General features: G+C 41.7%; 1 protein-coding gene and 1 pseudogene across 3 annotated transcripts; one reads left to right on the top strand and one right to left on the bottom strand.

Moving 5' to 3' along the window:
* Positions 1-1,551: 1,551 nt before the first annotated feature.
* snx24 (sorting nexin 24) lies at positions 1,552-9,626 on the top strand. 2 transcript variants are annotated; one of them, XM_021602616.3, is made up of 7 exons: positions 1,552-1,763; positions 2,253-2,336; positions 6,308-6,412; positions 6,555-6,649; positions 6,774-6,803; positions 7,683-7,747; positions 7,925-9,626. In XM_021602616.3, the coding sequence occupies exons 1-7, from the start codon at positions 1,695-1,697 to the stop codon at positions 7,993-7,995; spliced, it is 519 nt and encodes a 172-aa protein (XP_021458291.1). In that variant the 5' UTR covers positions 1,552-1,694; the 3' UTR covers positions 7,996-9,626. The 2 variants fall into 2 exon arrangements, with proteins under 2 accessions (XP_021458291.1, XP_021458292.1); XM_021602617.3 differs by lacking the exon at positions 2,253-2,336 and having other exon boundaries at positions 1,558-1,763.
* On the bottom strand, positions 8,301-14,161 carry LOC149983257 (vitamin K-dependent gamma-carboxylase-like; annotated as a pseudogene). Its single transcript, XR_016496035.1, has 3 exons — positions 13,858-14,161; positions 11,928-12,131; positions 8,301-10,367 (listed from the first exon to the last, which is right to left on the bottom strand). The product of XR_016496035.1 is annotated as a vitamin K-dependent gamma-carboxylase-like (transcript).
* Between the last annotated feature and the right edge of the window lie 215 nt (positions 14,162-14,376).

Raw genomic sequence — 14,376 nt, 5'->3', positions numbered from 1 at the left:
TTGTGATGGCCACTCCAATACCTTGACTTTGCCACAACTTTGGAAGTATGCTTGGGGTCATTGTCCATTTGGAAGACCCATTTGCAACCAAGCTTCAACTTCCTGATTGATGTCTTGAGATGTTGCTTCAATATATCCACATAATTGTCCTTCCTCATGATGCCATCTATTTTGTGACGTGCTCCAGTCCCTCCCTCAGCAAAGCACCCCCACATGATGCTGCCACCCCCGTATTTTACGGTTGGGATGGTGTTCTTCGGCTTGCAAGCCTCCCCTTTTTCCTCAAAACATAGCGATGGTCATTATGGCCAAACAGTTCTATTTTTGTTTGATCAAACCAGAGGACATTTCTCCAAAAAGTATGATCTTTGTCCCCATATGCAGGTGCAAACCGTAGTCTGACTTTTTTATGGCGGTTTTGGAGCAGTGGCTTCTTCCTTGCTGAGCGGCCTTTCAGGTTATGTCGATATAGGACTTGTTTTACTGTGGATATAGATACTTTTGTACCCGTTTCCTCAAGCATCTTCACAAAGTTCTTTGCTGTTGTTCTTGGATTGATTTTCACTTTTTGCACCAAAGTACGTTCATCTCTAGGAGACAGAACGCATCTCCTCCCTGAGTGGTATGACGGCTGCGTGGTCCCATGGTGTTTATACTTGCGTACTATTGTTTGTACAGAAGAACGTGGTACCTTCAGGCGTTTGGAAATTGCTCCCAAGGATGAACCAGACTTGTGGAGGTATACACATTTTTCTTCTGAGGTCTTGGCTGATTTCTTTTGATTTTCCCATGATGTCAAGCAAAGAGGCACTGATTTTGAAGGTAGGCCATTAAATACATCCACAGGTACAACTCCAATTTACTCAAATGATGTCAATTAGCCAATCAGAAGCTTCTAAAGCCATGACATTTTCTGAATTTTCCAAGCTGTTTAAAGGCACAGTCAACTTTGTATGTAAACTTCTGACCCACTGGAATTGTGATACAGTGAAATAACCTGTCTGTAAACAATTGTTGGAAAAAATACTTGTCATGCACAAAGTAGATGTCCTAACCGACTTGCCAAAACTATAGTTTGTTAACAAGAAATGTGTGGAGTGGTTTAAAAGAGTTTTAATGACTCCAACCTAAGTGTATGTAAAAGTCTGACTTCAACTGTATGTTTACAACTTAAATTCAAGGTTACTTTTGAATATTTTTATGACCCAAGGGTTTGAAAATTATTAGATATAAGCAAGTACATACTGCGCCCGTGCTCTAAAACATTAGTTGTGTTGTGAAATGCTTGTGCTTATGGTTAGTCTGCTAGCGGTCTCTTTTATCCTGTTTGATATTTATGCAATGAAAGAAGATATAACTGCAACGTTTTGATGTATTCCAGGAAATCTACTTGAATAAATCATTGTGACATTAATTGTGATTTTGTTTTTCAAAAATATTGATTTTCAAGCAGGTTTTCCCGCAGTCGATTGATTTTAGAAACATATTGGTCGTCTCGCGTTGTAATAACTTTCCACCCCAGTAGATGGGAGCAGTGAAGACTTTTTTGCCTCTTCCATACTCTACAGAAACAAGAAGAAGAAGAATCCATTCCAACACTAGCCGTAGCTAGCTACCAAAGCCCATCTATGTGTCTGCAAATTAATATATAACTCGGGATTTTATGCATTTAGGTTCGGGTTTGTTTTGCCAAAATGCATAACGTCAGGATTTCCATTCCATCGTTCCGTTCAGAGGACAATCCGATGGAGAAAGGTTACACGGTAAGATATTGAATGTATGCACCAGTAAGCCTCCGAAAAACAACAATCATAGCTAACATAGCAAATTTACAACAAATGGTTAAACAAACCAATAGCATATTTATTAACCTTGAGTATTGTTAGCGACTCAAGGCAAACTGTCAACCAATGCTGTCAACTAACGTTTATTTAACGTGACTAGACCGAGTGAGAGTAGAGAAGACCCGATTGGCGCGATCCATTCCATTTCACACATTTTACAGACAGTAAAAACGTTTTGGACGATAACACTGACAGGATGTGAAACATCAATCAACTGCTTTAACACGTTCCCTGACCTCCCGGGTTTTCCTTGATAGCAAAGTTACTAAAGAGCAGTTTGGTGTAATTTAATGTATTGTGTTGAAAAATGTTTTAAATGGCCATGACTGTCGATTGTGAATTGATTCAAGGCATATCTCTCTATACGTTCACATTTCCTAACCATGATGACTTTCTTTTCATCACCAGGTCTTTAAAATTGAGGTACTAATGAATGGTAGACAGCATACAGTGGAGAAACGCTACAGTGAATTCCATAATCTGCATAAAATAGTGAGTTTGTGTACAAGTGACTGATTTACACTACATTACCAAAAGTATGTGGACACCAGCTTGTTGAACATCTCATTACAAAATCATGGGGGATTAATAGGGAGTTGGTCTCCCGTTTGCTGCTATAACAGCCTCCACTCTTCTGGGAAGGCTCTCCACTAGATGTTGGAACATTGCTTTTCCACTGCAATGGTGGCGAGCTTTACACCACTCCAGCCGACGCTTAGCATGGTTGCTCGGCCATGGAAACCCATTTCATGAAGCTCCCTATGAACAGTTCCTGTGCTGACGTTGTTTCCAGAGGCAGTTTGGAACTCGGTAGTGAGTGTTGCTACCGAGGATAGATGATTTTTACGCATTTCAGCACTCGGCGGACCCGTTCTGTGAGCTTGTGTGGCCTATCACTTCGCCGTTGTTGCTCCTAGATGTTTCCACTTCACAATAACACGCCATTCTAAGATGGCGCCGAAGAACATGGCTGACATTTTACATTCTTCCAACCAATTGTGCTATTTGTAATATTTTTTTGTGTTTTGTGTACACAAGGTTGCTGCTACCGTCTCTTATGACTGAAAAGAACTGCTGGACATCAGAAAAGCGATTACTCACCGCGGACTGGAAGAAACTTTTTCCTTTAACGAGTCCGACAAGAAGGATATCCTGCTTTCACTGGAACCACGCCTTTTGCATGAAGAAAAGACGCCAGGAAAGGGGACGCAGATCGGGCATCCTGAGAACTCCCACTACCTTCCATTCTTCTCGCTAACGTGCAATCATTGGAAAATAAAATTGATGACCTACAATTAAGATTATCCTACCAACAGGACATTTTAAACTGTGGCGCGATGTCTAATATTAAACAAGTCTCGAGGTACTGCTCGCCTGAGGTAGAGTACCTTATGATAAGCTGTAGACCACATGATCTACCAAGGAGTTCTCATCTGTATTATTTGTAGCTGTGTATTTACCACCACAAAACAAAGCTGGCACTAAGACCGTTCTCAACCAACTCTATAAGGCCATAAGCAAAGAAGAAATTGCTCACCCAGAAGCGGCGCTCCTAGTGGCCAGGGACTTTAATGTAGTTTTACCAAATTTTTACCAGCATGTCACATGTGCAACCAGGGGGGAAAGAAATCTATCACCTTTACTCAACACACAGAGATGCATACAAGGCTCTCCCCTACCCTCCATTTGGCAAATATGACCATAATTCTATCCTCCTGATCCTGCTTATAAGCTAAAACTAAAACAGGACGTACCAGTAACTCGCTAAATACGGAAGTGGTCAGATGACGCAGATGCTACACTACAGGACTGTTTTGCTAGCACAGACTGGAATATGTTCCGGGATTCATCCAATGGCATTGAAGAATACACCACCTCAGTCATCGGCTTCATCAATAAGAGCATCAACGACGACGTCCCCACAGTGACTGTACGTACATATCCCAAACAAAAGCCATGGATTATAGGTAACATCCGCATCAAGATAAAGGCTAGAGCTGCTGTTTTCAAGGAGCGGGAGACTAATCCAGCCGCTTATAAGAAATCCCGCTATGCCCTCAGACCAACCATCAAACAAGCAAAGCATCAATACAGAATTAAGATTGAATCCTACTACACCGGCTCTGACGCTCGTCGGATGTGGCAGGGCTTGAAAATTATTACGGACTACAAAGGGAAATCGTGACGCAAGCCAACCAGACGAGAGAAATGTCTGTTATGCTCTCTTCGAGGCAAGCAACACTGAAGCATGCACGAAAGAAACAGCTGTTCTGGATGACTGTGATAACGCTCTCGGTAGACGACGAAAACAAAACCTTTAAACAGGTCAATATTCACAAAGCCGCTGGGCCAGACGGATTACCAGGACGTGTGCTCAAAGCATGCGTGGCCCATCTGTCAAGTGTCTTCACTGACATTTTCAACCTCTGCCTGACCGAGTCTGTAATACCTACATGTTTCAAGCAGTCCCTGTGCCCAAGGAAGCGAAGGTAACCTGCCTAAATTATTACCGCCCTGTGGCACTCACGTCGGTAGCCATGAATTAATTTAAAAGGCTGGTCATGGCTCATATCAACAGTATCCTCCCGGACACCCTAGACCCACTCCAATTTGCATACCGCCCCAACAGATCCACAGATGACGCAATCTCAATCGCACTCCACACTGCCCTTTCTCACCTGGACAAAAGGAACACCTATGTGAGAATGCTGTTCATTGACTACAGCTCAGCATTCAACACCATAGTGCCCACGAAGCTCATCACTAAGCTAAGGACTCTGGGACTAAACACCTCCCTCTGCAACTGGATCCTGGACTTCCTGACGGGCCGCCCCCATGGGGTAAGAGTAGGCAACAACACGTCTGCCACACTGATCCTTAACACTGGGGCCACTCAGGGTTGTGTACTTAGTCCCCTCCTGTAGTCCCTGTTCACCCACGACTGCGTAGCCAAACATGACTCCAACACCATTAAGTTAGCTGACGACACAATAGTGGTAGCTACGCCTGATCACTGACAACGATGAGACGGCCTATAGGGAGGTCAGAGAACCTGCAGTGTGGTGCCAGGACAACAACCTCTCCCTCAATGTGAGCAAGACAAAGGAGCTGATCGTGGACTACAGGAAAAGGAGGGCCGAACAGGCCCCTATTAACATTGACGGAGCTGTACTGGAGCGGGTTGAGAGTTTTTTTAAGTTCCTTGGTGTCACCATCACCAACAAACTATCATGGTCCAAACACACCAAGACAGTTGTGAAGAGGGCACGACAAAACCTTTTCCCCCTCAGGAGACTGAAGGTTCTACAGCTGCACCATCAAGAGCATCCTGACCGGTTGCATCACCGCCTGGTGTGGCAACTGCTCGGCATCTGAGCGTAAGGCGCTACAGAGGGTAGTGCAAACGGCCCAGTACATCACTGGGGCCAAGCTTCCTGCCATCCAGGACCTATATAACAAGTGGTGTCAGAGGAAAACCTATAAAATTGTCAGACTCCAGTCACACAAGTTAAAAACTTTTCTCTGCTACCGCACAGCCAGCGGTACCGGAGCGCCAAGTCTAGGACCAAAATGTTCCTCAACAGCATCTACCCCCAAGCCATAAGATTGCTGAACAATTTATAAAATTGCCACCGGACAATTTACATTGACCCCCCCCCCCCCCCTTTTGTACACTGCGGCTACTCGCTGTTTGTTGTTACCTATGCATAGTCACTTCGCTCCCACCTGCATGTACAGATTACCTCAACTAGCCTCTACCACTGGCTCGGTACCGGTGCCCCCTGTATATAGCCTCGTTATTCTTATTGTGTTACTTTTTATTATTACTTTTTATTTTTGTCTACTTGGTAAATATTTTCTTCTTGAACTGCGCTGTTGGTTAAGGGCTTGTAAGTAAGCATTTCATGGTAAAGTCTACACTTGTTGTATTCGGCGCATGTGATGAATAAACTTGGATTTGAGTTAGAGTTGACAGAGGCAGCTCTAGCAGGGCAGAAATTTGACAAACTGACTTGTTGTAAAAGGTGGCATCCAATGACTGTGCCACGTTGAAAGTCACTGAACTCTTCAGTAAGGCCATTCTACTGCCAATGTTTGTCTATGGAGATTGCATGGTGGTGTGCTCGATTTAATACACCCATTAGCAACGGGTGTGGCTAAAATTGCCAAATCCATTCATGTGAAGGGGTGTCCACATACTTTTGTGTATATATAGTGGATATTCCTGATGCAAGAACTGAGCCCACAATACTTTCAGAACATATACTGAGCCATCATTGTCAATAATGTTATACGACTGGACTAGGTTAGTGGGGTGATAATTAGTGGAATAGCCTTAGTCTATGGGTGAAGGAAATTAAAATCATAATGGCTGGAATTAGGCTTGAGCTAGGCTTTTAATTTTTCCTCTTCCCTAATCCATGCCCTGTGACTATGCTCAATTTGAAATTTGCTTCTTTCAGCTGAAGAAGAGCATAAAACTGCCTGAGATCCCCTCTAAACATGTACGGAACTGGGTTCCCAAAGTTCTGGAGCAGAGAAGACATGGTCTGGAACTCTACCTACAGGTAATGGAGAACACCTACAGGTTTATACGGACCATTTCCTCGAACCCATATTTTGTATCAATACAGCTCATTAAAATGGTACAATTACATTTTTTTTCCCAACTTCCATTTGCTTTTGTTTCTTGTGTCCGTTATTTAACAGACTATAATTATGGAGAATGAAGTTCTCCCAAAGATATTCCTGGATTTCCTCAACATCCGCCACTTTCCCTCGCTGCCAAAAACAGAAAGCTGTGGGTGAGTTTTTATACAGTGTGCCCTATATAGAACATCTCTCCTCTCCGCAAGAATAGAGTTCCTGCCTTTTATGTAAAAATCCCCAAACTGATTCTGAATCTTGTATGTTTTTCTTCCATTAAAGGTCATTTGAAATGGAATCTGAAGAGTCAAGGTTTGTTAAGTGATTTTGAAAGGTTAATCCATTTTGAATGTTATATTGTATTTGTTCCTATCAATTCCCTGTGTCATTTAATGTTTTCATGTGTATCTGTGTTACTGCCGTTCAAACAGGCAGAAATCCGTCCAGTATTACGTAGCACCGTAATAGTTGCTCTCACTACACTGGAAGTTAATAGGAATACCACTTTTAGATTGCGAAAACCTATATCATACGTTGTCAGATTTCAATACTGGCTGATGTCATAACTCGGGAAGATGTCTTCTCTCAAATGAGCCATTGACCATATTTTAGTGATATTCCTACCTCGAGATATTTGTAATTTAATCGAGGGTCTAGCACATTTTTCCTATTTGTCTGCTTCTTTGGTCCAGGGTGCATTGTATGGTGCAGTTGCCAGAGATATTATAGAAATGAGATGGGAATGCAGGTTGAACATGGTGAGATTGTATACTCCTAAATTGGTAGTGCAGTTTAGGTGATTTTTACAGCTAACTAGCTCCGTTACATGCTGATATTGTCTTTGGTAATATTGTGTGTCGCTACGTTTTCTAGCCGTTAGTCAGAGCATTGCATTGTGGATTTTGTAATCGACTTGAGCTGCAACGGATTTCCACAGCGATTTTTCTATGCTTCTACCAACCTTGTTATAAACGCCAAAATGAAAAAATATTCTTCTCACATATTAGTGTTATTTAACAGTGTGATTTAGTGGATTTTACCTTTTTGTATAGTTTATGATGTAGGTTAATTACAAAGTATAATGTCAAAATAGCTAACTATTCAGCATAATGTTGTCAGAGGTCTGGCTTTATCAGGCTTGTGATCCTTAACCCCCTTAACTTCTCCTTCTCCTCCCTGGTCTCTCTGTAGTAAACTGACCCATCAGCCAACCATGATCTACCAGCGAGACCCCTACCTGCTCCCATCCACCCACGGTAACATGTCTTTACACATCTTCACACTGCCCATGAATAGACAATCAATATCGTTGCAATATTAAAGTGAGATCTCTTAATTAAATATTACATAATGTAAATACAATAGCTAATCATTTGAAGGGGAAACGTAATATTGTATAGAACAAATCAGTTTGACTTTTTTTCTCTTCATAGATACATTTTCAAATGTTGTCATAGAAGGAGTGATACATGGAATATTTTACCCAGACCTTCAACCAAGGTAGAGTTACTGTATGCCAGTTTGGAGGACTTACTACTAACTCTTGACGACAAAGGGATGACTCAGAAATGTACACGTTGTAAGCGTCTCAATTTTGTGAACATTATTCTAATAGTTGTGTGTGTGGATATACCATTTTTATCTATTCATAGTCATTTTGTAGTTTGTTTCCCAGCATTAATGGATATGTTGATGAGAGATGCCTTTTCTGAAGTATTGTTACTCAAAGAAGAACACTACTGTAACATGGTTGCAAAGGGAGGGTATATTACTGAACATTTTAAAAGTTACCAGTAAACTACCAGAATTTGGTAATTTTCAAGGATTTTATTTAATCTACTACAAGACATCTAGTGGCCCATTTGAGTACATCAGATTATCACAGGTGTCTAATCTCTGGCCTTCTGTGTGGCCTTATCACATGCAAAATAAATAATCAAATAAGATCACTTTAAAATAAAACAATTATGACAACGCTGTCAAGGATAATCCTAAATGTTAACCATCAATTTAGTGAACAACATTGGTGTTTAATATTAAATATGCTTTTTTTTCTTGAACCATTGGTCTATCCACTAGAAACTCATGGACACATATATATATATATATATATATATATATATATAAAATGAATACTATACTGACACTCAGTTTATTAGGTACACTACCCCGTTAATGAAAATGGAGCTAAGGCATATGCATATATAGACTCAGCCTTATGGACCAGCAGGCTGTATGCATCTACTAATGGTATTTCCCTAAAATGAAGGTGAGACCTCGCGGTTTTACACTGTGATATGTTGATGAAATAACCTTTAATAGGTCAAACTGTTTAACTCTATATTAGCTATGAATTAATGAAGGGCAGCCGATCAAATGCGTGGTTAAAAAGCTGAAATATAAAAAGGGAAGCTGAACTTGTCTGTGTAATAAGATGCATTTTGTTTGTCTGCCTTATCTTAGTGTGTCTCTATTGTAAAGAAGAACAATGTGGTTCATTGTTGCTCTTTTTGAACGTGGGACTGCTGCTGTAAACCTACAACAAAGGGCCATTTTAAAATGCCAGAGTTTTGATCCAACTTAGCGACTGAAGCACTCCAGAGCTAAACTCTTAGCGGTGCTGTAATGTTCCACTGTGCGTAATTCACAGTGGATACTTTTTTGAAGAGTTTAGTTGGTCTAACATTTACTTTGCACTTGTCATTCGTTAGACAATTATGGATGGTTAATACTATAGACACTCTAAAATATGAGGATGGTCTGGGCATCCTTTATTTCTATCCAATGTGTTCTCTGAATTGAGACCAGGTGGACACTAGCACACTTAGTGAATCATTTTTCATTTGTTAAACTAACCCAAGTTTACCTTTTCATTTAAGTCATGTATAGAATTGTCCACTTCAACTGAGAAAAGCATGCCCGGTGTTAACAAATCCAATGATTTTTAATTATCATTGTTATTTTTTAAATATTGTGTGTATATAGCATATGTATGTCCTGTACAGTATGTATCTTGTGCCATGACACCCTACCATTAATGACACTGTGGTGTTGTACTGTAGCACTTTAGGCAGAGCACAGTAATCTGTAAAATATCATGATTAAGACAGACCGCAATAAAGCATGACACTTCAATACCGGTTTCTCTTTTTTTTCTCAACTAATGAGTGAAACTTCCTGGCATTTGTGTGGACTACATATTCATGAAACTTTTTACATTTCCCCCATTTAAGGTTTACCCAAAATCTGAAACATACATGAGCATTCAAGTTCAAAACACTGAGAATGCGAATATTGTATCGTGTTATTAGAAAAGTACCAGCTGCATTTTGGAATGCAAATGGTGACAAGTCAAACATTGATACCATAGGTTTCATAGTAAAGCTAGCATATGAAGTTCAGCTACACCACTACTACACAACTTTATTTGTATTGCTTTTAAGCCTTTTAATGAATTTCTTGTTAATAACATTTTATTCTCGCTAGCTGTGTAGGTACCTATCAAGTAAACAAAATTATTACCCTCAATCAAATGACCTCATGCAAAGAGAGACCTTTTGTGAAGGTCTATTTGGATTTAATTTATGAAAAATTGATACTTCTGACCATATTCAAAATTAAACAACCTTGGAATGTTTTTTTTTTTGTAACACAGAAACTTGACAGTCTAGCATCTTCTCGCTGTCATTCAAACACATTAATTTACTAATACATTTTCTCACACACACACAATACTCCTAGAGCTCATCGTGGCCAACCTCGTCCTGATTTGTCTCTGGTTCCTTCATGGTGGAAAAGGCCACTTCACTGGTCAGCTGCTCCAGAGGAGGGAGGCCCACTGCCAGGTTACGCATAGCTATGGCTGTCATCAGAAACCTACAACACAGAGCTCATGGTACCCTCAAAGATATGTTCCTTATATTTACAATCTATGACATGTACTCCTTCCTATAATGCTAATGTCTACATTAAATAGAATTCAGTTTCCACATTTTAAAACTTCATCTCCAGCACCATCTTAACCTCGACGGGATCGGTGCCCCCACGGCACGGTTGAGCTAACGTGATTAGCATAAGGTTGTAAATAACAACAACAACAATAATCCCAGGACATAAATGTATTAATAAACCAATTTGGCACATTTGGGCAGTCTTGATACAACATTTTGAACAGCTGTGCATTGGATCAGTCTAAAACTTTGCACATGCACTGCTGCTATCTAGTGGCCAAAATCTAAATTGCGCATGGGCTGGAATAATACATTATGGACTTTCTCTTGCATTTCAACAAGGGTGCGGATAAAAACAAAAACATATATTTTACCAGATCTAATGTGTTATATTCTCCTACATTAATTTCACATTTCCACAAACTTCAAAGTGTTTCCTTTCAAATGGTATCAAGAATATCCTTGCTTCAGGTCCTGAGTTACAGGCAGTTAGAGTTGAGTGTCATTTTAGGTGAAAATTGAAGAAAAGGGCCAGATCCTTAAGAGGTGTTTAAGATACACTACATGGCCAAAAGCAGCCACACACAAGCCTAAGATCACCATGCCAAGCGTAAGCTGGAGTGGTGTAAAGCTCGCAACCATTGGACTCTGGAGCAGTGGATAAGCGTTCTCTGGAGTGATGAATCACGCTTTACCATCTGGCAGTCCGACGGACAAATCTGGGTTTGGCGGAAGCCAGGAGAACGCTACCTGCCGGAATGCATAGTGCCAACTGTATAGTTTGGTGGAGGAGGAATATGGTCTGGGGCTGTTTTTCATGGTTCAGGATAGGCCCCTTATTTCCAGTGAAGGGAAATATTAATACTGCAGCATACAATGACATTCTAAACAATTATGTGCCTCCAACTTTGTGGCAACAGTTTGGGGAAGACACTTTCCTGTTTCAGCATGACAATGCCCCCGTGCTCACTAATGCTCTTGTGGCTGAATGGAAGCAAGTCCCCGCAGTAATGTTCCAACATCTAGTGAAACGCCTTCCCAGAAGTGTGGAGGCTGTTATAGTAGCAAAGGGGGATCAACTCCATATTAATGCCCATGATTTTGTAATGAGATGTTCGACGAGCAGGTGTCCACATACTTTTGGTCATGTAATGTATGTGAAAATGGCACATTTCTATGTTTTGTAGTAAAAAAGATAAGTGACAACAAATTTGTAAACAATTGGTTAAAATCATATGATGCATACCGATGATGTCATTGGAAACGCTTCTCTTTATCTTTTTTACTACAAAACATAGAAACGCGCCAAGCTGGTGCACAATACCAGTGGAAAGTGGAGGAATCGCATGGGTTTAAGAGAAGACAGGATAATGACTATAATCCTCATGGGGAAAGTGTTTGTGGACAAGGACATTGAGACAAATACAGACATAAGTACGGGTTTTGTCATGGGTTTTGGTAGTTGCAATGAAAACAAAACACTCACGTTTGCCGCAGCATGTAGTACTTTCACAGTAAACCGGTTCAGCCTTTCGGACATGTTGGCTTCTCTGTGCTTCTTCACTTCCTTAGTTCGTCACTGTCGGCGTAGAAACAGCCGGACGACGGGATCCCGTCACATTGACCTCTGACCCCTCATCGTTGTCTCCAGTGATGAGTGGCTGGAGCTCTGGAGGCAGGGGCTCTGTTTCTGTGGGGGCAAGACGATGTGTTAGCTTAGCACAGTGTTTCCCAACCCTGGTCCTCCAGTACCCTCAATAGTACACATTTTATTATAACCCTGGACAAGCACACCTGATTCAACTTGTCAACTAATCATCAAGCCCTTAATGAGTTGAATGAGGTGTGTTTGTACAGGGCTACAACGAACATGTGTACTGTTGGGGGTACAGGATGACCAGGGTTGGGAAACACTAGCTTAGCACTTCCTTTGTGTCGCGTGCTAGTTCCTATTGTGTGTGTTAGTTCCATTTGTGTGTACACTGCATACGGAATGTATTTAGACCCCTTGATTTTTCCACATTTTGTTACGTTAGTCTTATTCTAAAATTGATTAAATTAAATAGTTTTTTTCCCCTCATCAATCTACACCCAATAACCCATAATAACAAAAGCAAAAACAGGTTTGTAGAAATTTTCGAAAATGTATAAAAAAAACTGTAAAAAGATGACATTTACATAAGTATTCAGACCCTTTACTCAGTACTTTGGCAGAGATTACAGCCTCGTGTCTTCTTGAGTATGACGCTACAAGCGTGGCACACCTGTATTTGGGGAGTTTGTACAATTATTCTCTGCAGATCCTCAAGCTCTGTCAGGTTGGATGGGGAGTGTTGCTGCACTGCTATTTTCAACTCTCTCCAGAGATGTTTGATCGGGTTCAAGTCTGGGTTCTGGCTGGGCACTCAAGGACATTGAGACTTGTCCCAAAGCCACTCCTGCGTTGTCTTGGCTGTGTGCTTAGGGTCGTTGTCCTGTTGGAAGGTGAACCTTTGCCTGAGTCCTGAGGTCCTGAGTGCTCTGGAGCAGGGTTTCATCAAGGATCTCTCTATACTGTGCTCCGTTTATCTTTCCCTCGATCCTGACTAGTCTCCCTGTCCCTGCCGCTGAAAAACATCCCCACAGCATGATGCTGCCACCACCATGCTTCACCGTAGAGAAGGTGGCAGGTTTCCTCCAGATGTGACGCTAGGCATTCAGGCCAAATAGTTAAATCTTGTTTCTCATGGTCTGGGAGTCCTTTAGGTGCCTTTTGGCAAACTCCAAGCGGGCTGTCATGTGCCTTTTACTGTGGAGTGGCTTCCATCTGGCCACTCTACCATAAAGGCCTGATTGGTAAAGTGCTGCAGAGATGGTTGTCCTTCTGGAAGGTTCTCCCATCTCCACAGAGGAACTCTGGAGCTCTGTCAGAGTGATCATCGGGTTCTTGGTCACCTCCCTGACCAAGTTCGCCCTTCTCCCCCGATTGCTCAGTTTGGCCAGGCGGCCAGCTCTAGGAAGAGTCTTGGTGGTTCCAAACTTATTTTATTTAAGAATGATGGAGGCCGCTGTGTTCTTGGGCACCTTCAATGCTGCAGAAATGTTTTGCTACTCTTCCCCAGATCTGTGCCCCGACACAATCCTGTCTCGGAGCTCTACGTACAATTCCTTCGACCTCATGGCTCAATTCAAAATCAATTGAATTGACCACAGGTAGACTGTATACTTATGTAAGTAAATAAGGTATGTTTTTTATTTTTAATAAAAGGGCAAAAATGTCACACAAACTGTTTTTGCTTTGTCGTTGTGAGGTAGCGTGTATATTTTTAAGGAACATTTATTGAATCAATTTCAGAATAAGGCTGTAACGTACAAAATGTGGAAAAAGCGAAGGGGTCTGAATACTTTCCGAATGCTCTGTATATTTAAGCCCTGACCTGTTCCGTTGCGGACCCGCTCCTGCAGTTCAAACAGCTTAGTGAAGTTCCTCTGTAGCGCTGCCTCTGTGGTGTTGCCGTAGATATACATGTAGCAGGACGGCTCCTCAGCCCCAGCAGGAAGCTGCTCACACACACATACAATGAGTACTCCTAGCAACATCATGGCAACTGGAATGTGAAACGTATGTTTAGCAGTAAGTTCCACACCATTATAATGACTACAGTACAGCTGTCATCCATTGAAGGGTGTTATTACAGGCTGGCTGAAGCAGGTAGGGTGATGAAGGAGCATACTGCTTCTGCACTCCAGGTTGGAGCGTGTAGTTCTCCTTCTCATCCACTATCTCAACATTCAGCAGGCCCTGCAGCACCTGCACACTGGTGTTGCCCAGGTCCTCACTGACATAGTTATCTAGGTGGAGACCTAGAGGCAAGACGAACCAACACATGCATGACTAGGATTGAAATGTGCTTTGGTGAGGAATCAGTAATCACCATGTTGGCCCTTTCCTATTC

The sequence above is a fragment of the Oncorhynchus mykiss genome, chromosome 5 (assembly GCF_057628025.1).
Source record: "Oncorhynchus mykiss isolate SJ-2025 chromosome 5, ASM5762802v1, whole genome shotgun sequence".
Classification (NCBI taxonomy): domain Eukaryota; kingdom Metazoa; phylum Chordata; class Actinopteri; order Salmoniformes; family Salmonidae; genus Oncorhynchus; species Oncorhynchus mykiss.
The sequence above is the reverse complement of the archived record's forward strand: the minus strand, read 5'-3'. Positions and strand labels throughout refer to the sequence as shown.

Excerpts from the sequence above, each read along its gene's own strand:
- snx24 (XM_021602616.3), top strand. The coding sequence starts at position 1,695 with ATGCATAACGTCAGGATTTCCATTCCATCGTTCCGTTCAGAGGACAAT. Across the intron at positions 6,413-6,554 it reads GTCTGGAACTCTACCTACAG|ACTATAATTATGGAGAATGA; the intron begins GTAATGGAGAAC and ends GTTATTTAACAG. Across the intron at positions 7,748-7,924 it reads CCTGCTCCCATCCACCCACG|ATACATTTTCAAATGTTGTC; the intron begins GTAACATGTCTT and ends TTCTCTTCATAG.